Source organism: Hippopotamus amphibius, chromosome 6, assembly GCF_030028045.1.
Source record: "Hippopotamus amphibius kiboko isolate mHipAmp2 chromosome 6, mHipAmp2.hap2, whole genome shotgun sequence".
NCBI classification, from domain to species: Eukaryota; Metazoa; Chordata; class Mammalia; order Artiodactyla; family Hippopotamidae; genus Hippopotamus; species Hippopotamus amphibius.
Window position 1 is genome coordinate 144,989,662 of NC_080191.1, and position 23,996 is coordinate 145,013,657.

Consider the following 23,996-nt stretch of genomic DNA (forward strand, 5'->3'; position numbering starts at 1 on the left):
TTTTTTTCTTTTCTTTTACTTTACTCACAGCTGAAGGCAAACAAGGCAAGCTGGCTTTAGACAAATCAGTCTGCCTGCTCCTTCCTCCTCCTCCAGCCTCAAGGCAGGCAGCATTCTCTGGCTCTTCACCCAACAGCATCCCAACCTCAAATCACCAGGATTCAGTCAGTGACACACATTTAGTTACCTGAGATTTTGCGGGTGGATAACTTACTTCATTCAGACAAAACCTTGTACCAAACCATTCGCTCCTCATTGAGGACTTGAAGCCTTCCTGTCTTCCTGTTAAGAATGTTTCAATTATTAGCAAGCTAGTTAGCAAAAAAAAAGAAGAAAACAAGGGGAAAAGGAAAAAGAACAAGTGAGGAGTACCTGGTATAGTTCACTGAAGTTACAGCAACCCTGTGAGATGTTGGACCAGAAAGACTCAGAGAGGCCAGGAGAAGGTTCCCGAAGCTTTCAGATACTGATGACTCTGACGCGGGCCGTCCTGTGGTGTAATCAACCGGCAGCATGCAAAAGTCAAATATACAGTACACATGAAATTCAAGTGCATTTTCAAAGTGAGAAGCCAAGATTTCATTTTGCAGTCTCCTCCTGCGTGGCCCCCGGGGCAGATGAAATGTATCGTTTTCAGGTTCAACACCGACGTTTCTTCCCTCTCAGTGTACATTATAGCTAATTTTCCTCCCAATTCAGTTTCATTCTTATTAAGCCCGCTTTGTGTTCTTCAGCAACCTTAGTAATTTGTTGCGCTTCAAAAACTCGCTCCTGCTGTCGGAGGAGGTGGGGGGGAGGACCCGAAAGCTGGACCCGGAGGCACCCCACCCTCTCCGGCTCCTTGGAATGTACCTTCTGCGCTGCGTTCCCACATGAGGAGCTGTTCTCCAGGACGCAGCTTTGGGAGAACAGTGTAGTGTTGAGACCATATGAACTGAAAACGTGACTACCCCCAGTTAAGGCCTCTGTATAAACGTCTAAGATTCTAGCAGGGGAGGGGTGGGGGGGGGGTTGGTGCGGAGATGGGAGATCTACTAGTCTTGCGGCCTCCAAAGATGAGCCTCCAGTCCAAGTTTCCTTGCTCATTAAAGCTGCCACCTACCAATCTGGAGTGGCTGCCCCCTTTCTTCAGTCTCCCCCTGCCCTGTGTATACATGGGCCAGTTTCAGATTACACCTGGAGAGGATTCCCAGAATTGCCAACCAATACCTGATTTTCTCTCAGGATTAGCAATATTTTCGATAGTTTGCAATCTAAACGCCCGCGTGGAGATGTAAATGTATTGAACTACCATAATTTAGCCACGAACTTTGCATCAGGGTCCCAGTATTTTCCTCCAGGCCTTGGAGAAGTTTCTGGTCTTGGCTTGAACAGACGTTAGGCTGAACAGCACATGTTGGTGAATTAGATCTGCTGCCCAAGGTGTGAATTAAGAGCAGGACTGGCTGCTGCAGGACAACCACCATCTACCCAGCCCCAGCCCGTGCCCAAAATGACTGAAGTGGGAGGCTGAAGACGGTAGCTGTGTTGCCTGCCTTGTGGTTTATTTCTTAGTGTTCACTTGCATTTTGTCTGATTTATATCTCACTCTCTATATAGCATACTGTTCTATGTCTCTAAAGCTTTAGGAGGTGCCCTAGTGAGGATCTGAATAAACTCTGCTTAGCTAGCTAGGTTCCCAGATACCCTGGGATGCCTTGGAGGTGAGTGAGTGGTGAGGAATTCAACCAGAACTGTTTGTGTGGCCATGCCCTTCCATTGAGACTGTTTGCACACCTCTTTCCTTTGCTAGAATAATCGTATCATTTTCCCTCATATACTGCTGGTTTTCCATAAGGCAAATTCATAAAAGTGAAATACTCCTGGTTATTTTAAAGTAAGGATGTGGATGGGACAGATCAACTTGGATCACTACTCAATTCTCTTTGACCAGAACACCTGCTTATTTATTCTTTTTCCTCCAACCAGAGTGTCTCAAATTACTGGAGATTAAAGAATTCATTCTGTTTTTTAGAACTTAGGATAGCTACCACATAACATCATTCAAAGCAAAAAGATGATAAATTGGGATTTAGACTTCTGGCCTCCAAAATCAGAAATAGTTTAGGGCTTCTGCCTCCTGTCTGTCTCAGTAAGTCTGAAAGGTAGAGGGAGAGAAACTTAGGAGTTGGGCTCCTCGGATGAGGATTCAATGATCCCAGCCATGGCATGAAGGTTTCTGTGATTATTCCCATTTTATGAGTGGGCAAACAGAGGCACACAAAGATTAAGAAACTTGTCTGACGTCAGAAAGCTAGAGAATGGTGCAGCCAGTGGTCAAATTCCTATCTATCTCCTTGCCTCATGGCAGGAAGAAGCATAGGCACCTGGTGATATTCTCCCAGAGTGTTTTACCTGTGATTTTCTCACCATTAGTGCATCATGATAGCAAGATACGGAGTCATGACCAACACTACCATGAAACAGAATAAAGTAGAAGAGGCATGAGTTGTTTCTTGAAACTGTTGTTTCATTTCTGTAATATAAACACACATATGCATGCCCACTGTTCTGTCATATAAACTGTATTTATTTCTTCCTGTGATGCTACTCAGAACTGAAACTAATTAAACTGTCAAACTACTCTCCTTTTGGGATTCTTTGTTATTCTATAAAAACTCCAGTTTATGGGCTTGAGAAACATTGTTTTGAGGCAAAGCAATTGCATTATGAGTTTTTTCCTCCAAGAGCAGGGATTAATAGAACTATTAACTCATGAAATTCCCCAGTGTGAATCTGCAAAAGACAGCTATATCTCACCATTACAGTATTTATAATTTACTTTAAAATACTTCTGCACAGACAATGTGGTGAGTCTATGTGCGTGGATGTGTGCATATGTATGGTGAGGGGAGGTTTGTTAACTTAGGAATTAACACCGGCAGTACGCTGTGAACACACGCCTCAGAGATAGTGGATCCGCCCTTGAAAAAATCTAATCCAGCAACTTCCAACCCTGGCTGTTCATTAGGCTAATCTGAGGCTTTTACAAAGAATGTAATAGGTATAATATTTTATTTTTTAAATTATCATACAATAAGATTACCTTTGCCTTTGTTGTTGTACAGTTCTGAGTGTTAATATGTGTACAGATTTGTATAAAACTCTCACAATCAGAACATAGAAGAGTTTCTCCACCCAAAAAACTCCCTCGTGTGCCTTGCCACCCCTTCAGGGTCCAATGCCAATCTTGATTTGTTGAGAGGTTTTTAAAAACATACCAGTGCCTAGGCTCTGCCCTCCAAGGTTCTGGTTAAATTAGACTGGGGTTGGTGTTGGGGTCTTTATTGAAAAGTTCCGTCTGTGGCTCTAATGTGCTTCCAGGGCTGAGAAGCTGGTGCTCTCATCAGCCCACACTCCAGAGGCAGCTATCACAAGATCTTCTACTTGCTTCAGCTCAAATCTACAGTATGTGTTTCGCTGGAATTGTGGACATTAGACTTTTTTTTTTTCATTGTAGAAATGAATAGTGCTCAAAATATGTGAGTGAGGTGTAGGAAGTCTTGCCCAAGCACCTCCCCCACCCCCACAAAGAGAACTGGGCACTTGGTGAGCCCATCACCCACTGTAGAAGGCCATGGGCCTTGTAAAGGAAGATTGTGAGGCACAAGATCTGACCAAACATTTAGCCGAATTCTGTCCCTAGGATGTTATAGGATCAGCATGAGCGAATCCTTTCTGCCTCATGCCTGTCTAGAGTGCCTAAAAGGATAGGGATCTGTGACTTCATGGAGACTTCAGAGAAGTTATATGTCTGTTTTTGCTTACTGTAAATGTTTGCTTTGCCAATTTGGTCTGAGACTTGTTTTCTTTGTAATTTACCATCTGATAGAGAGATGTTGGGGGAAGACATTACTCTTTCCAACTTCTGACTTATAAAGCAGTAGTTCTCAGTCTTAGCTGTACATTAGAAACACATGGGGACATTTTTAAATCCTGATGCGTGGGCTACAGCCCACTACAATTAATTCAGAGTCTCTGAGGGTGGGATCCAGGTATCACTACTTTTAAAATTCCTCCGTGTGTAGCCAAGGCCGAGAACCACTGTAGTAGAGGCTACTACTATCTGGCAAAAATAACTTAATAATTTTGAACAAATAAATTGGCTTAAATTTATTCAACTCATTAAGCTGAACTCCATCTTCCCTCACCAGCACATCTGGCCTGGTTTCCAGCCCAGCAACTGGCGGGATGCTCCGTTGTACCAGGCTGCTGTACATCACCTTCACCACTGGACTCTCCACTTTGAGCCATAAACACCCTTAAAAGATGTATTTGTTATCTACTGTTGTGCAACCAGTTACTCCAAAACCTAAAATGATAAACATTTATTATCCAGTAGTTTGTGTGGGCTAGGTATCTGGGAATGACTTATCTGGTAGTTGTGGCTCAGGGTTTCTAATGAGGTTACAATCAAGTTGTAGTCTGAAGGCTTGACGGGGGCCAGAGGTTCTGCTCTAAGCTCACTCACTGGCTGTTGCCCAGAGGCCTCAATTTCTTGCCACATGGATGTAGGTCTCAACATAAGGCTGTTCGAATAACCTCACGACAGGGTAGATGGCTTCTAAGAGACAGCACGGAGGAAGCTGCATTGTCTTTTTTGACCTAATTTCTGAGTCACACACCATCAACCCCCTTTAATTTTATTTGCTAGAAGCCAGCAACTAAGTCTAGCCCATGCTCAAGGAAAGGGAAACTAGACTCCACTTTTTGAAGGAAAATTAGCAGAGGTTTTTTGGACAAATCTTAGAACCACCACAGAAGATAACTGGATAGAGCTAAGGGAATATAAAAGATGCTTACATTTCCTTTATGAAAAAAGAGTCTAATTCCACTATGATGCATCCACTGAACAGTAACCAGACACCGACAGAATGCAGAAAACTCTGGGAGTTGAGATCATAAGTTTCATGATTGTTAATGTATTAAGGGGCAGCCATGGCAATTGGTTCCCATACCTTAAGTCTTAAGAAGGAGAAAGAACACATCAGACCAAAAGAAGTCATCTCATCTTGCTGCTCAAACCCTTGTCTTCCAGTGGATCAGTTCTTTAAAAGACGTACTTTATGGGGAATGTGCTCTGCACATGTTAACAGGTAAACAGAAATGACATTTAATTTCAAGCTCCATTAGTAACATACCAGGAATGATGAGAACAAGGTCAGCCAAGATGATAAAGGACCAAAGTATTTTATTTCCAATTACTTAAAATAGTGTACAAATGCAGCAGCTAGGGTAATGTTGAGTACTTGCCAACTTGAAATAGAAGGGATTATAGGAAAGAACTAGAAAGCCTTGATAACTGAAGATCTTAAAATGCTCTATTTTCTGTTGGAATAATTATTTTTACAGCAAGCATTTGCATCATCTAGACTAGGTATCTACAGTCTGTAGGCTGAATCTGGCCTGATGTCTGTTTATGTAAATAAAGTTTTATTGGAACACAGTAATACTCATTCCTTTACACATTGTCCCTGGCTGTTTTCACTGTACAATGGCAGAGTTGAGTAGTTGCAAAGAGGTTTTATGGCCCACAAGGACCAAAAGATTTACTATTTGGCCCTTTACAAAAAAAGTTTGCCAATCTTTGATATAAAGAGGAGGATATATGACTATTCTTATCTTCATTACAATAATCCCAAAGCTTCTGTGACAGATTCTCTGGACTTAAAGACAGAACGAAGAGAGAAAGTGATGATCAAGAGACTGGCAAAAAGCATGCCATTATTTATTAAAACTTGCTACATGTAGGGCAATGTGACTGAAAGTTAATGAGAGTATTTCCTCTCATCCCATACATAAAATTATAATGTGGAAATAAGTCAGTATTTTTCAGGATGTCAGTGATAGAAAAGAACCTTAAACTAGTTTGAGGAAAAAAGGGAGGGAAATTCATTGGCAAATAAAATTAAAGGAAGTCAGAACTTGGGAAGTTGAAGGTTGTTCTCTTTCTTTATGACTCTGCCTCTCTCCCTTTCACACCTTTCCTCCTCTCCCCTCCTACACCCCAGTCCTGTCCCTCTTTCTGTGTTGGCTTCATTTCTTCTGCTACAGCTGAGTTTTCTCCATGTCATAAGGAGTGTGACTCCTGGAAGCCCAAATATACAATTCTTGTCATCACCAGAGCAGCCAGAGAACATTTCTCTTACCTAGTCTCAGTAGAGAAATCACAGAAGATGAAGTACAGTGATCGGTTTGGGGCCCACTCCATTGGTTACAGGGTTAAGCCTTTCTACAGATGAAGAATAAAAGAGGAAACAGTGTGAAGACAAAAGGACAACCAGTGGATGGACTGGCCCTCATGCCAACTGGCCCTCCCACAGCAGTGAGAAGACCCAAGGAAGTTCTAAGAGGATATTGCATCTATTCCTTGGCTTAGGCATGGTTCTTGTAAATCACAGTTATTTAATATATTCCCATTTGAAAACCTCTCTAGGTTTCACAACTACATTCACTTATTTCTCAAGAAATTTTTTATTCTTCATGCTATAATTGATGCTTTATAGGAGACAGACATACAATATTATGTTGTCCTTTGACCATATCTTTCTCAGGTCAAATAATTCCAATTTCTTGGTTCTTCCTCAAGACCCTATGGCTGAGGCTTTGCTCATTTGGTTTTTACTCGTTACATTTGTTTCTGCAAAATTTAAAACACACCTTCTTAATATGTGAAACTCAGAATGTGACACTGGGTAATGGTCCACACAACCCTTGGCTATATTTGGAATTAACCTTGGAATCAGATCCACCTGGGGAGAAATCCTAGCTCTGCCACTCACATGTTGTATGATCTTGAAATAACCAATATTCTCATTTTATAGTTGAGGGTTATAAGATTTCATTTAGTAAATATCTATTGAAGGTATCAGTGCTCAGGATGCAACAGTGAACAAAAGAAATAAGGCCCCCACCCTCACAGAACATGTATGCCAAGGAGAGTACAGACACTTTGATAGGCTATTTCCATGTACTGTGGGAGGTACTGAGGTATGAAACACAGGATGCTATAAGGGGACATAGAAAAGATATTCAACCTAGACAGGGGTGGGGGTGAGAGGTAGACGCTTCCCAGAATTGGTATTAAGGGGAGACCTAAAGCAATGAGCTAGGTAAAGGAGAGGAGAGCAAACAGTGATTGGACAGCGTTTGGGAGTAGCAAATTTATCATGCTACAGGAAAGCATGATGATTTGAAGGAACTGAACGTTAGTCAGGTATAAGTCTGGCATCTTCAGGTGGCAAGTGACAGAAATCTATTTCTAACTGGCTCAACTGAAAAAATTGATTGGCTCATTAATCAACCTATGGATGTATTTGGCTGGCATCAGGGATGCCGAGATATAGACTAAAAATATGCCACAGTTTTCTTCACCTCTGCCTCTGCCTCTTGCTTGTTTTTTGCAGGTTAGGTTTATTCTCTACTTCTGTAGACTATTTTCTCCACACAACAGAGAAAATAGACACAACTGATGTGAATTTACAAACGGTAGCTTTGCTATTGGAAGGAAAGAGAGGTGCTATTTTCCATTTGCTCCAGCCTGCAAAATTGTCAGTAGTTGTGCAGGGTCTGAGATTTACCTTACAAGCTAACAAGTTAGCCTGCCACAGTTACATGGATGCCGGCAGAAGACTCTAGACTGCTGGCTCAAAGACATGTAATTCTCATGGCGCAGCAGGCAACGTGAGCTCACTGTTAACATCAGTTCCCCCTTGGTCCCCTAGCATCATGAGGACCATGTGGAGCAACCCAGGTAGATGTTGCACCCACAGTGGGTTGTGTCGCCTCTAAGGATCTCTGATCTCAAGAAACTTTCAATCTTAGAGAGGGACTGCTAGCAAACCTGCCCAGATTTCACCCTGCAGGGAGACATTATTTTTCTAGCCAGGGAAGAAAAATGCCCTCTGACCCAGAGGGAAATACTATCTCTAGCGTCTGACTGTTTGATAGGCAAATATCCTCAAAAAGATAGTTCAGGATAAAAGCTGTCATAGGATGTGTAGAAACACCATGGAGAATTGCCCTCCAACCAATAGTCCCAGGGAAGGAATTGAATTGGTGTGTCTTGGGTCCCGCGCCCATCTTGGATCAAGCACTTTGTTCAAGATATGGGGTAATATTATTGGCTCTGGTCAAATCACCTTCCCACCCAAGGACAGGAGTCAAGGTCGGATACTAAGACATTAGTGTTTGACAAACATGAGTCATATTTATTATGATTCAGAATTAGAGTACAAATTATCAGGTTGAAGAGGGTTAATGAAGAACTATGTAGGTCATATCAAGGAGTTTGGAACTTTTCCTATGTGCAATAGTGATTTATTAAATAATTTTATAATGGGGTAGGTAGTGTTACTGTTATCTTTAGAGATCACACTGGCACCTATTTTAGAGATAGGAGAAGGTAAATGAGGAAAGACAAGTTAAGGGACTATTACCATAGTCCAGGTAAAAGATAACAAGGGCCTGAGCCAGAACCGTAGGGATGAAAAGAAATGGGCAAATGTAAAGATATTTTGGTAGCATCTATAGGGAGAGAAGACAAAATCAAGGACAAGCTTTTCTTCTGTTTTGGGAAACTTAGTGAATTGAGATTCATAACCTAGAAAGAAAAGTAAGTTTTAGAAAGGAAAGAAGGCAAATTCAACTTTCAAAATTATAAATTTCAGGTAGGACGGGTCATAGAAAGCTAGGTTGAGGAGATGGATTGGAAAACGTGTCCAAGACATGAGAGAGAAGTAGACACGATATAGAAAAGGCTCCGGGTGAAAGCTGAAAAACACTGACATTTTGGGGGCAGGCAGAAGACAAGAAATCTGAAGGAAAAAAAAAAAAGTTGGGAAAGAGTAGCCAGGATGGTTAAGAAGAAAACTAGGAATAGATAGTAGAAGGGAAGCCAAAAGAAAATAATTCAAGAGTAGATGTTGACCTGTTTTTTGTTTTTTAAATGCTGTGCAACATGCCATAGGACAATGTACCAGAATGTAATGAGAACTGAACACAAAAGAAAAAACTCAAAGCAGTTAAACCATGTCAAATGCTTCAGGAAACCAAAATTCCTCAGTTGTAAGAAGGGAATTCCATCAACCTTAAAGGAGTACTGTGGGGATAAAGTGGGTCCCTTTCTCACATTTCTCACACTAGCAAGGCATTCAGTAAGTGTCCATCGCTTTCCTTTATAACAGTGTGTAACTTTGACCTCCATGTAGCTCAGATTATACTCTTACTCCTGGATCTTAATCACTCTTATAAATATCTAGTCATTACATTTGTACTAATATAGCTTTTTTGCACTCCACCATACTTGTCCTTTTAAAAAGTGCTTTTCTTTCTTCTATGTCACTGGTGCCAAATCCTCTGACACATGGGTTGCACCAAAAGTCATAGACTAATTGGCAAGGTAAATACACATGACATTTTATTTCTGCTCATCTGCTTAATGTAGATCAGCTCTGGCTGATTTGTTCCCTTCCAAACATGAGCTTCAACAGGCCTATAACTTGGTGCCGTACAGAGTAGAATGTTTGTGATCATTCTGTTTGCTTTCCCAGGGAGGATGTAATGGTTTTTTGTCTTGTGTGTATGCACAGGACTCTCTTACATTTCTCTTTTTTCTTCCTCCACAACTAGCTCAAATAAAATGAAAATTCTCAGCTCTTTCTTTAGAAAAGAAGGAAAAAAAGTCATGTGCCAGGTCGAGAAAGACTGGGAAAGGCATTCTATAATTCATTAATATACACTGGTACCTCTTAAAACTTTTCCTTTTATGAAAAAGAACTGAATCATGTTATAAGATCAGAAACTCATAACAAATCACATACTTTAAAAGATTTACCACTTGCTTTTTATAGCTTTATTGACTATTACCAAGTTTCAATATGTTTCAAATAATTAAATACTGCAACTGGGACATTAAAAATACAAACTAATTTACCAAAATAATTGTATTCTGAATATTATGTACAGTATTATACATTTTACATTACATAAAGGGTTTTTATACATAAAGGTTTAAGTTTTGATTCATGATTACTGAAAATCCAAAATACACTTGAACACAACACTCCTCTGCATACACACATAATCACTCAGCTGGGAGAATCAAAACCACACGAGTGTGGTCATTAAGAAATAAAATTACTTTCATACAATAACGGTAGAAACTGAAATCTGTTTTTATTAATTTGAAAGTATTATAAAACCACACACATATGAGTGATACAACCTAATTCTATTTAGTCAAAAATCTTTATACTTGAGGCTGAAATATGTCTCTATCCCATGGGAAATTTTTGATTTTTAATTTTTTTGTTTTTATTTTTTATTTTTATTTAATCATATCCCAGAGATACACAGACTGGTGTATAATTCATAATCATTGAAAGTCTATCCATGGGCATAAAGCAGATGCAATCCCAGCAAACAGTCATGAGGGTCGACCACATCACCATGTGTATTTCACTATATAGTTTTTGAAAAATATCCTATTCAGTTGTACAATTTGGTACGTGTTTATAGTCATGCCTGTCATCAGTGATTACACATGGGGGCACAGAGCTTGCAGGGGAATATATATTACCGGAGAGAGTTAGATACTAAAACAAGGCTATCACTGGGTGACTACAGGAAAAAAAGAAGGGGTGTTCACATGGAAAACACCACCCAAACACACTAAATTAGTTACTAAACAAGGTGTCAGTACTTAAAAAGGTTAATACACTGATGTGTCATACCTTGTTTGAATCCTGAAATATCTAAGTCCAGGATACCATCCAGTGAGTTTTAGTACTATCCCACATTTAAATGTAATTCAAGAGGAAGATCTGTGGCTTTAAGTAAAGCCAAACATTTTTCTCTATCTGATCCGAAAAGCCTGAAAAAAATGTCTTTGTAACAAAAATGTCTTTCTAACTGTATGTCACCCTGTCCATGAATCATATCCCAGAGATACGCAGACTGGTGAAAATTCTATCAGAACTATACATAAGAACCTTGGAAAGGCAGCAATGAGTAAACTGGCCATTCTCCATGACGCTTGTACAGCATTTTTCAGTATTCTCTATTTTGAAATCCTGCATTTCACCAAAGGCAAACAACAGAATGCTTGGAAACTAGAAGACAGAGAAGGGAACAAGTTGAAACATATACAAAATCAATGTGTTTTCCAATATCACATAATCTATGAAAAATGAGATTCAGAGCCTAAGGCCTGCTTTATTGTTTTTCTTCTCATTCGTGTTTTGCTTGAATATAAAAAGAAGCTCTAACCTAGGTTATCAAAATATATTCATATAAATGTATGAGCATTTCTAATATAAAAGTTAAAAAAAAGTCTAAATTCTTAATTTCTGTAATTAAATATCCTAGAGTTCAGTAGGCAGATTTATTTTTGAGCAGCTTGAAAAGAATCCGGCGGCCGAGCTCTGTCTGTGAAATCGGGCACAGCTACATTTCAGCTCTTTGCCGTGACTTCTCAGCAGCAGCGGCGCCGTCCTCCTCCTCCTCTTCCTCCTCCTCGTAGTGCTCCTCTCGGCCTTTGGGGCGGTTGTCATCTCGAACTTCTTGCTCTTCTCCATCATTATTTTTCTCATCAGCCTTAAAAGAAAAAAGAAAAACCAAGAGACAGGGCACAGAGTTAGTAGTATAAATAATGCCCTCTTAAAAAAAAAAACAAAACAGTATGAAGTTATTCATTTTTGGAAAAAGAAACCAAGTGAAGAAAAATGTTCCAATAGGCAAGAGTGCTACAGTCTTTTCTAATCTTCAAGTTGTCACAAATTTTCCTAGTTCTGGGCTGGCCTATTAAACTGTACGGCACCTTCGATGCACCCACTGGTATCTTTCCCACTATACATACGTATCGCCTACGCTTGTGCACACAGCCACTCATGTGCGACAGAAATATGTACATCCTACACGTACATTTTCATCATTTTCACCATAGGTCTCTTCAGCATTATGCTCCAATTCCCTTTTTTTCTCCTCGGTCAAATCTTCCTGAACCTAAAACAAACCAGAGACATCAGGTGACACTTTGATCACTTCAACACTTGCAACAACATATTTTGATTTCCAAAAAGTTCATTCAGAGCAACAGAGACAAAATTCAACTAAAATTAAATTTGAAAAGAAAGTCAAAGATTTGACTTGTCTATTAGCCATGAAGAAATGTATAATACACCTACTACCAAAAAAATCAATGTGATTCAGAACCTAGGACTTTTGTGTTTTGAGTTTCTGATTTGTTTGAAAAGAGTTAATACTCCAAGTATGACACCTAAAGAAATTCACTTTATAAAATTAAATGGGAGAACTGTGGAAGTCTGAAGGCTCTGATGGAATGTAAGTTCTTACGAGGACAGGAACCATCTGTCTTACTCAACTAACTGCCTTCAATACCTAGATGCACATTTGGCACACTGCAATTGCTTAATAAATATTGTTGAATGAATGAATCAATGAATCAGTGCAAAAAACACCTGCTCTGTACAGGCACAGAAATTAGGCACCACTGCCTATATATGATGTAGTAGAAAACTGAGGAAAACCTGTGTATATGCATTTCTATAATTAAGAATAAACTTCTGTGGCTAAAATATCTGGAACACAGAACACAAACATTTCAGTTTCTTCATAAAATAGTTATTAAGCTGCCTCAAATCCCTACATCTCTTTGGTGTTCTAACACATTTCTGTTTTAAGTAGTTTTCTGTCATGTATGCTGCTACTATTATGTCACTGATTCTGATTATTTTTTCATAATACAAAGAAAGCATCCAAATATTTTTGCTAAATAATCTCTGTTTAATGATCACATTCCACAAAAACAGAGGGTAAAATATTTTCTAATTTAACTATTTTGAAAATCATACATATGCCAAAAGGTTTAAGTCATTTGAATACATTTCAAAACATCGCTGACCACCAAGTAAGCACAATGAAGTGTCCTGGTACCAAAAAGAAACCTGATCTCTCTGAGACTACTGTCAGAAGAGTAGGCCTTCTTGAATAGCACACAAAATTACCTAATTTGGGGCGGGGTGGGGGGAGTGTATGTGTGTTAAATATCCCAGAAATGGGCAAGGGAAGGAAAGTATGCAGGTATTATAATTAAGGAACAACAAATTAAGGGCTGCCTCAAGGTGTCCAGTCCAGGTTCAGTAGGATAAACTGCAACTCACCAGATGCACTTGGGAGGGACCCTGGCCTGTTAGGAGCCTACAAAGATGACCCTTTAGAGATGCCCTAACAGAGCCTAGCCTTCATGAACAGCTTCTAACCAGCCCATTGTTGGCTGGAATCACAGCCCCTACACCGCACTGGCACCAAATAAATACACTCTGGGGACAGGTATAGAGTATATTCTGTATTCACACCTCCTGGTGGAGCAAGCTATAAAAAAAGACACCCCTGTCTCACCTGCAGGCGCTATCAGTGGCCAATGACATCTCTTCCGCCCTTAGTCACAGAATCTCATCACAACATTCCGCAGGACATTGCAATGAAAACAGTGAAGCACTTACTTCAGGCTACATTAAGGTCTCACCAATTGAAAATTGCTAAAGTGTCCTGGTCAATTTCAGTGAGCAGACATGCCTTCTTCAGCTTTAATAATGAAAATCTACTAGTGAACACTAAACATGCTTTTTAGTTGGGGTTGGGAGGGAACTGCCTTGAAACTGTGGTATGGTAAAAAGAACAATAAATCAAGGTTGGCAAACTTACGCTGTAAAGGGCCAGAGAAAGAACATCCAGGCGTTCTTGGCCATAAGGTCTCTGTAGCAACTACCCAACTCTGCCTGCAGCAGCAGGCTTAGACAACATGTACACGAAAAGACATGGCTTGTGTTCCAATAAGGCTTCACTTATAAAATAGGCCCAGACCTGTAGTCTGCCAAACTCCTAACACAGTCCAGGGAGTCAGACAGACCTGGATTAAAACCTTGGCTCCGCAACTCTCCAGGTTGTAAACAATAAGGTCATTTTTTTTACTATGAAAAATTTCAAGCACACACAAATAAAGACAATAATTCAATAAACTCCTTATAGCCATCCCCAAGGCTCAAAGCTTATCTCAATGTTGCCACACTTGCATCATCTATCACTTTTCTTTATTTTCTAATGAATTATTCTTAAAAATTTTAGATATCATGTAATTTCACACCTATCCATCTTGGTATATATCTCTAAACACACTGGACTTTTCTTATATAACCATAATGCCATTATCATGTCTGATAAATAATTCCATGGTCTCATCTCATCATTTAGTGTAGTCCTTACTTACATTTTCCTGTCTTAAATGTGTCTATTTACAATTGGTTTGTTGTAATCTAAACAAAAGCCACATCTAACACCAGTTCCACTCCCCTCTTTCTTTCTTAATGCTCTATTGAATTGCTGTCCAGTAAAATGACTCACATTCTGGATTTATTTGCTTCTTTAAGGTATCACTTAACTCATTTCTTTAGCCTCCACATTTCTTTTTTTTTAAGATTTATTTATTTATTTATTTATTGGCTGCATTGGGTCTTTGCTGCTGCGCGAGGGCCTTCCCCAGTTGTGGAGAGCGGGGGCCACTCTTCGTTGCACTGAATGGCCTCTCTTGTTGTGGAGCACGAGCTCTAGGCGTGCAGGCTTCAGTAGTTGTGGCACGCAGGCTTAGTAACTCTGAGGCCTGTGGGATCTTCCCAGACCAGGGCTCGAACCCATGTCCCCTGCATTGGTAAGCGGATTCTTAATCACTGTGCCACCAGGGAAGCCCCACATTTCTTATAAAAGGAAGTTAGCTTAAAGGCTTGAAGGAATTCAGATTCAATTTGCAAAGCAAGGATTTTTCAAAGGTGATGCTATAGATTTCATATTTGCATCACATCAGGAGGCATATAATGTTTGTCCCACTTTTAGTGAGGCTATGGTTGGTCAGTGATCTCAGCTAAAGCCTGATTCCTCCATGGTAAAATCCCCTAACCTCCATTCATTTGGTGATATCGTCCGTTGATGACTGCTCCTATATCAACTGTTTTAATTAGGGGTTACCAAAATGGAAACTTTCGAATTCCATCATTCCTTATATATTCACTAACTTCTATAAAGAAAAACCTGCCCATATCAACTATTTAGTGACTATGCTTGGTATACTTAATCATGGTAGCTTTTAAAAGCAGACTAGGTAGGGTTTAATCATGGTTCTAACAATAACAAGCTGCATCACCTCTGAAAACTTACCTAACCTCTCTGAAGCTCAAATTTCTTATCTGTCAAAGAAAGGGTTAGATAAAAATCAGTGATTTTTAATTTTCTGTGTGTGTGTGTGTGCGCGTGTGTGTGTGTGTTAGGGGGAGTCATGCACCCTTTTAAGGCTTTGGTGAGAAAGTCTTTAGTAAACGGGCACAGATACACATAATTTTGCATAGAGGTTTCAGGAGGTTCAGACTTCCCGAAGCCTATCTGCAGATCTATTGTAGGCCTGCTTCCCTAAACACTGCACTCCCAAACCACCAGCATCTGCTGGGGGGCTTATGAAAACTCCAGCTCCTAGGCCCCCCACAGATAAGATCAAAATCTCCAAGGGTAAGGTCTGATCCAGGAGTCTGTATTTTTAAATACTTTCCAAGGTGATTCTTACCCACAGCAAAGCCTGAGAGCCACTCGTGTGACAATGAATGTCTCCGGCTAGAGAGAGAAAAACCCTTTTAAGAGATTCGTCTCTTCCCTTGGGATCTACTGTAGAAAATTTAGGTTGTAGACCAGTTGTCAATATAATCTAAGGTGGAAACCACCGATTTAAATTACTTTTTAATTTAGGGATCACACAAATGAAAATTTTGTAATTTTTCAAATTTATCAATATACTTTTTCTATCCTAGTAATATATTTTTCACGTTTGGGGCAAAAGTAATTCAAACTCATCTTAAAGGCATTACTGAAATGGGACAAAATGATATGGAGTTTCTCATTTCAAAATATGCTTAGACTAATAATCAGAAGCCAAACGTGACTCTTTTATAACGTAGACACACCAATTATGTCTTCCACACTTGACCCTCTCTATTATCCTGCTAAAGCTGACTCAAACATTTTGTTAAATATCTTCCTACACAGCTCCTCATTACTCACTACTGAAATCTAATGTTTTAGGCATTTTAGAAATGGTCCCTATGTGATGTGGCAAGGTTTAATAAATAGTGAAAACAAAACAAAATAAAACAGATCTTCCAAGTCTGAAATGCGCTTTGGCTATCTACCCAGTCACCGTACATATCCACACCCTTCTCTGATGCAGCAAAGGTGTTATGGGATGAGCCAGGAACCAGAAGGCTGCACCTTAAGTAGCCAAGAATCCTGGAATCCAAAGAGGTGGATGGGACGTGACAAGGGAAGGGCTTTCAGCGATGTGGTATAGAGCGAATGGACACCCCTGCTTGCTGGCTGATGTTTAACAGGAGAGTTTCTGCCATATGGACAGCTTCTTGATGTGGGGATTCACAGGCTGACATACCACTAAAGGTAGCCAGGTAACCCTGTACCTGCTCTTACGTGAGTGTTCAATCTGTTTTCAGCTAGGCTGGAGAAACGGAGCACTCATATTTTTCAAAGCAGTCACTTAATCTCTATATATTTTTAAACATTTAAATAATTTTAAAGCACACATAGCACTTTTTGGCAATGTCATAGTTTGTCTTGTTTGCTCATAAGGAAATAAAAAAATCCGTAAAGTATGCAACATGAGGACAGGCTCACCGTATGAACATCTTTCACTCTTAGGATCCCAAACAACAATGAATACTTGTTAATAGCCATCAATTTTAGGTTTTAGAAGGATAACACTGTTGCACTAAGATAAGAGAAGGCAGGGAGAGTGCAAATTTTCTCAAATCACACTTGTTCTGGGTTCTCTATTCTCAAGTTCAAGTCACAAGTTTGATGGGCTGTACCTCTGAACAGGTATAACCCTGGCAAAATGCAACTCCTCCCTAGGGGCAAATGTGACAGAAGTCAGGTTGACTGTGGGCTGGAAGGGAGGGCAAACGATGGCAGCAAGGGGCCTTACATCCCAGGGGTCAGCTGGGGCAGCTGGAAGACACTGAGGCTGAAGGAAGGTAAGAACGATGCACGTCACACAACATCCCACGGTTTCCAGAGTGCACACACACGTAGCACTTGTAAACAACACACTATGTTCTCACGTATTGCATCCCTCTTTATCTCATTTTGCTACAGTCTGCTGAGAACTTCGTCTCTATTGCTAGTCCTTGACTGGTATATGGAAGTTCTTCTCCCTCCTCAAGGAAAGAATTGAGAACAATGGAAAGAGGTGGGAAAATCCTATAACTAATCACCTTAGGAATTACCAGAAAAATATAATACAGCCAGAGCAAGGGGTGCTTAGGGGGCAGAGGGAAAGGTACCCCGGGAAGAAGAAAGGCATGCTGGACTTCCACGGAGGGCTCACCTGGCAACCACCGTAAATGAGAGGGCATGGTGACCAGGAGCCTCTGTGCGAGGGTTAGGAAGTGGGGACAGAGATGCCAGAGCTAGGAGTTCTGGGCAGGGAACTAGGGGCCGGGCACAGGGAGCGGGATGGGCTCCGGTCAATCAGCCCACCTGAGGGAGGAGGGGCGGTGGCAAGGGGAGCGGCTGCCCGGGGTCTGCCTGGTCACCATCCTCCTTCCCTCCCGCCTCTCTGCCTGTCTTTTCTTTCTACCTTTGATCCCTCCTGGATCCCAGGATTTCTCTCTCCACCTTCACTGACAGAACATAAAAGTAAAAAAAAGTAATCAGTAAATACTGATTAAAATTTTATGTTTACCCTTCTGAATTTTTAAAAAGAAGCCAAGGTGAACCTCTGCTCTTTTAATCCCTCAAAGATTCCTGGCATCTGACAGAATGAAACAAAGTAATATTAGTCTAGACATCCTGCTACAAGAGAGGTCTAGATGAATCTTTCTCTTGCCAAATATCTTAATATTCTAGGCTGCTGGGTTCTGTAGTGTTCTCTTCTGATAACACGGCTTGGGGGCTTGATTAGGATGAACAGCAGGATGCGAAAGAGGAGAGAGAATAAGAAGATCAAGCCAGGTAGACTGCACGTGACTAGAGGTGTATGTTGCCAACGGCTGCAAAGAACAACATTCTTTTCTGTTTTCCTGGTATAAACACAAATTTCAGCATCAGCTCTGAAAAGCTGATAAATGCAATATAAATGGGACAGACGAGCTAGTCAAGGGAACCATGCCTGTGAGTGCAGCAGCTTGTGCCTTCTGAGCAGGCTCTCAGGGCTGGGGGCGGGGCGGTTGTTCAGGCTGCCATTCGTCCATCCTCTCCTGCCGTTCCCCTTAGGGTCAGAGCCACACATTTGCAACAGGGCTGGCTGAGAAGCACCTCGGAACCAGGGCTTTGATTTGCTGGACCATTTATTGGTCCAGAGAGAGACTAAACATGGGGCCTTGGCTTCATCCATATCATATTCCCGAGAACTGAGCCTCAATGGTCCATACAGTACCCTGCTGTGACTAACCAGCTACAACCAACAGCGTTCATCAGTCAGTTACACGATTGTGGCACCACTGTAGATGCCCTATAAACCTAATTAACAATATGCCAGAGATTTACAATAAAAAGCAGACTAAAATCAAATGTTTAGAAATTCCACCCAAATGCATTTTACTCAACTGAACTCCTTACATATTTTTCCTTTTCTTCTTTGTTAAATTTAATTAAGATACTAAATTCTTAGAAGGGAAGAGGCTAAAAGTAGAGGCTATAAAATTTTTCTAAGGGTCTGGAGGGTGTTAAGTGTATTCTGATGGACACCATGGAGTGCCCCTGTGAGGCAGGCACTGTGGCAATGTCTACAGAGAAAGTCTCTGGGGTTAGTCCAGACCCTCAGTGGGCAGAGCTTTGTTCTTCTTTCTTGTGAGAGAAAGAGACAGGAGAAAATATCCTTACAAAGATCATATAAACCTAAGTCTGCCATTCTTGGAAGGCCCAGTGTCTTCTTAATTCAGAATTTCCAGGGAAAATCAGAGAGGAGGATTCTATCACCCCATTTTTGTTACCTTCTAACCAAGCGTCTCCCTGGCCTTGGTCCATTTCCCCTCAAAACCACCTTTCCTTATCCAGCCTCTGAACCTTTCTACAGAAGCCCGTGTAGCCGAGGTTTGTTTCAGGTGAGCGTGAGGCCCCAGGCAGTCTGGCCTCCTGCCCTCCCCCTTCTCACCTCCTCTTCCCCCTCTTCCTGGTACTGCTCATCCACATTGTCCTCTTGCTGGTCTGGATTTCCTGCCATCTGTTGAAACAAAAGGGGAGGCTCAGGTTACTGAACAACTGGAGACCCGCTTTCCAGTCCTCTGGGACAAAGAACAGGCAGGCCACCATGAGCAGTGCACTTTCAACGCATCAGTGGCTAGGAGATGATGACTGATCATTCCCAACACAAAGCCCAGGCTGCCCATAACCCGCTCTCTCTGCGTGCGGGCACCTCACATGATCATCCAAAAACCAAAGAGGTGAACCTCCTGTCCGTGAGGTCATGGCTAACCTTCTGCATAAAACCAGGCATTTGTTAAAATATCTGGGTTAACAGTTATTTCCTATTCACTTACATTAGGAGCACAGATGCAGGGGCTTCCGTGACAGTTAAATGGATGAGTTACAATATCAGTAAGAAAAATATCTGGACCTTATGATAAATGCTTTTATAATTCCTCAGTTAAAGGAAATAATTTACCCTATAAACACTATCCTTATTACCCTGGGGTGGTCTGAATTTAGGTGGGAACTATGGTCAATTACCTACTTTCCATGGATCTCCAGTCTACTGATTGATGGATGTAAATTTCTTTATACGTGTGAAACAATAAAAGACTGCTAAATGGTGAAAAAGAAATCCGGGTTAAAACCACCCTCCATCGTGGCATCTGCTTACCACCAAATGCTCCTCCATTTCTGTATTCTCTTGCTTTTGGTGACTTTGTTTTTGCCCTTCATTTTCATCTGGCAAGTTTTCTTCCCTCACTTGCCCGGCTTCCTCAAATTCATCCTCCCCTTGATTATTAGGGTCGTCTGCTGGGTTTATATCCTCCACAGCTGCCCTCTGCAAAATTTTAATGAAAAGCAACCACCACTTCAAATTCCAGGATCAAGTGTAATTTCATTTGAAAGGCCACACACTGGCAGAAAATGAAATTGTCCTTCACCAGATTGTTCAAATCTATCCTTGCCAAGACTCACAAGTACTCATCACTGTCAAAAGATAAAAAAGCCTCTGCTTTATTTGTCAGAGCCTGATGCATGAGAATGAAGTTCAAATAGCACTTCTTTCCTGCAAGTGATTCCAAAACAGTTTTCAAAACTCTAACATCACAAGTAATATGAGCATAACTGGATGACAAGAAAAACAGTTCATGAAAGCCAAAGGATCAAGTAGGAGAAAGAATGAAGATGAGAGATTTAGACACACAAATAGTAACTTCTTTCACTGGTATGTTGATTTTTTACAGACAAGTTATCCTTTGCAAACCAGCTGTTACATGTAAGTGGGTGAAAAGCAGTTAAGGAGCGAGGAAGCCCATACCAGAAAGGACCCCAGAAGAGGGCCCACGAGGAGACAAGAGGAGGCTAATTCACAAGTAGACGATCATGTTCTAGTGTGAATCACGTTTCTTTATGACGAACACTAACGTGAAGCGGAGAGATGCTGCACTGGCCAGAGACAGGAGAAAAGGGACTGGGCTAACTCAACCTCTGGCAATATATGTTGAAAGATACCTCCCCCCTACCCATGCCAGCCCTCAAGTAGTTCTCAGTTATCGTGTTCAATGAATGCCCTTCATATTATCAACTTTAGAATTATCTGGATGTCCCACTTATGCTCCCAAAGCACCTTTCAAAATAATACATGCCCTCACAAAGATTCAGATTTTGGAGACTGAGCTGGGGCAGAAATGGTGATGCTTATAAGAGCTTCCCTGATCACACCAGGGTCGTCAATAGGACACTTCACTGAAGCAGCAAATGCTTCCCAGAGATGGTTCAGCCTCACAGTGAGATTTAGTCTCCAGACCACAAAATTCTACTTCAGTTCACTTCAGAGCCCTGAGCATGTTCAAGAGCTCACTGCAGTCTCAGCTGATGTATTATCTGCACAGCCCTGGCTATGTACTTTGTTCAAGAGCAAAATGACACTTTTCTTGGGAATAGAGAGAGTGACAAATCATAACCATCACACTAAACTCCAATGACTCCACAATCTTGTCATGTGCATTTCTTTTTGTGTTATCAATAAATTGTGAAAATATAGGAGAAATGTAGCGCATTTTCTTCAGAAAAAAGTACCAAGTGTCTTTTGCAAAAGTACATAAAAATGTACACATTAGCTCTAACACTAACCAAGTAATAAAAAAGGGTTAATAGGCACAGTTGTTACATTCCAAAAAATGGTTAATGAGTCACTAAATCTCAGTGAAGATGGACAAAAACGTTTTTACTTTAAAAATACATGAATAAAGCAGTGAGATAAGACACAGAGAGGGACAAGCAGGCTAATAGTTTCTAATTAAGAGAAGGCATGGTAGAAAGCCCAACGTTTCCCAATGCGTTCTCTAGAAGCAAGTCAACTGCTAAAAGGAGAGTAAAGGATTATACAGTCAGGTAAGCAATCGAAACACATAGCATTTCCCAAACGTCAGGGACTGGAATACCACCCTTCCCTCTCCCCTCCATGGCTCTCAGGACCCTCCCAGGCTTTCACACACACACTTTCTTGCTCTCTCATGTACATTCTCTTGCTCTTTCACATCCTCTGGCTCTCTCATACTCTCCTGCTATCTATAGCTCTTGCTGTTTCCTGAAAATATTTCAGGACTAGTGTTCTCTGGAGCATACTCTGAAAAACACCAATTCAGGGGCTGGTAGGCAAATGTATTCTGCCACCTCTCAGTGCAAGTTCTGTGCAAAAGCTGCTTCCATCAAGGTGGCTTCAAGCATCTATCAGGAAGACCTCCTCAACGCTTATCAAGGAAGAATATGGGTCCTCCTCTCAATCCACTGGATCAACATAAGCAGAGCTCATAGCATAGCGCAGACTGAATTTTATAAACACGGTGGTGGATTTCCCAGCAAAAGACGACAGGAGAGCTAGAGTAAGTTGTGAGAACTACCTACACATAAGCACAAGGACACCCTCGCTTGTAGGCAAAGCCAAGGCCCCAGACCACCCACTGCATTGGGATTCTTGGTCCTTTTCAGGTACACAGAAAGAACATTTTTGGTTATTATATCTCTACCTACTAATATTCTAATTTTTCTATAGCATCATTATATCTGGGAAATTTTTTTCTTTCATTTTGCAAACTACACGTGCTTATCACTGGACTGTTGGGAGATTACAGAGTCACATGACACACAGCCACACCCTAGGGGAACGCTCACAGGCTCCCAAGTAGTCAGTCTCCTTTCTCTGGTTCTCACTCCAACTCCCACATTTGCTTTTTTTTTTCCTTTCTCATCTTTAAGAGTTACTACATATTTCAATGCCTCTTTTTTGCTTTTCTATTTTAGTTTTACTAATCTACACGTTCCCGGAAGGAAACTCCTTGGATGTTTTCCCAGAGCAACCTTTAACCCATTCTCATGACACATCCCCCCACCCCACCTCGTGGTCTACAGTTAACAGCACTGCTCATATCATATAATTATGTAAGCCCCCCTCCTTCTGTGCTGATGAAATAACAGACATATCTGGAGCCAGAGTCACGGTGTCAAGTAAACCTTCACGTTTCCTTTCTGCCTTGTGAGTTCCCAAGTGTCATGACTGGAAGAGAGGACACTTACGTCTGCCTCGGATTCCGGGTCAGCTTCATGGGGCCCTTGTTCTTGAAGCTCGTGTCCATTCTCTGGGTCTTCTCCAGCCTCATCTTGGTGCTGGTTGTCTCTCTCATAGGCTAGCAGATCAAAGGAACTAATATCAGCCCAAACGAACCAGACAAGATTCTTCCTTTCAAAACAAAGCGATCACCAGTGGGCCTTATACAACCACTTCACTCACTCCTTTTGCTAGGTTAGCTCGACATAAGGTGTATGTCTCAGCTTTTCAGGAACAGTTACAACCTTTTCCCAGGCCTTGTGTCTACAGAGATAGTGTGGGTAAGTGACACTATTCTAACTCTCTGAAACAAATGTTTGCAACAAAAGTGGCATTTCCCCCACAATGTGCCAAAAACAATGATCAAAACATTCTTGATAAAATAAAGCCGAGGCAGAGTCCCTCCCATCAGGAAGCATGCACGAGCCTCCTAGAGCTTCCTCCACAAGAGGGCAGACAGCAGTATCAAGCAGTATTTCATCTTGTGGAACTGAAAACCACAGCCACAGAAAGATAGAGAAAATGAAAAAGCAGAGCACTTTGTACCAGATGGACAGGATAAAACCCCAGAAAAACAACTAAATGAAGAGGAGATAGGCACCCTTCCAGAAAAAGAATTCAGAATAATGATGGTGAAGATGATCCAGGACTTTGAAAAAAGACTGGATGCAAAGATTGAAAAGTTTACCAAAGACCTAGAAGAATTAAAGAGCAAACAAACAGAGATATGAAACACAATAACTGAAATGATAAATACACTAGAAGGAACCAATAGCAGATTAACTGAGGCAGAAGGGCGAATAAGTGACCTGGAAGATGGAATGGTGATAATCACTGATGGGGAAAAGAATAAGGAAAAAAGAATGAAAAGAACTGAAGACAGCCTAAGATTCCTCTGGAACAATGTTAAACACACCAACATTCACATTATAGGGGTCCCAGAAGGAGAATAGAGAGAGAAAGGACCTGAGAAAATACTGAAGAGATTACAGTTGAAAACTTCCCTAACATGGGAAAGAAAATAGCTACCCAAGTGCAGAAAGCACAGAGAGTCCCAGGCAGGATAAACCCAAGGAGAAACACGCCAAGA

The 23,996-nt window shown here is 41.1% G+C and overlaps 1 protein-coding gene across 4 annotated transcripts in view; it reads right to left on the bottom strand.

The window, feature by feature from the left end:
• Nucleotides 1-9,871: 9,871 nt before the first annotated feature.
• GOLIM4 (golgi integral membrane protein 4) overlaps nucleotides 9,872-23,996 on the bottom strand; it is a 78,154-nt gene continuing 64,029 nt past the window's right edge. For all 4 annotated transcript variants that reach the window (XM_057739311.1, XM_057739310.1, XM_057739309.1 and 1 more), the window contains 5 exons: nucleotides 22,876-22,985; nucleotides 19,970-20,137; nucleotides 19,262-19,330; nucleotides 11,962-12,042; nucleotides 9,872-11,634 (listed from right to left, as the gene is read on the bottom strand). In XM_057739311.1, the coding sequence (XP_057595294.1) occupies nucleotides 11,485-11,634; nucleotides 11,962-12,042; nucleotides 19,262-19,330; nucleotides 19,970-20,137; nucleotides 22,876-22,985 (578 nt within the window). In that variant the 3' untranslated portion in view covers nucleotides 9,872-11,484. The remainder of the gene's footprint in view (nucleotides 11,635-11,961; nucleotides 12,043-19,261; nucleotides 19,331-19,969; nucleotides 20,138-22,875; nucleotides 22,986-23,996) is intronic.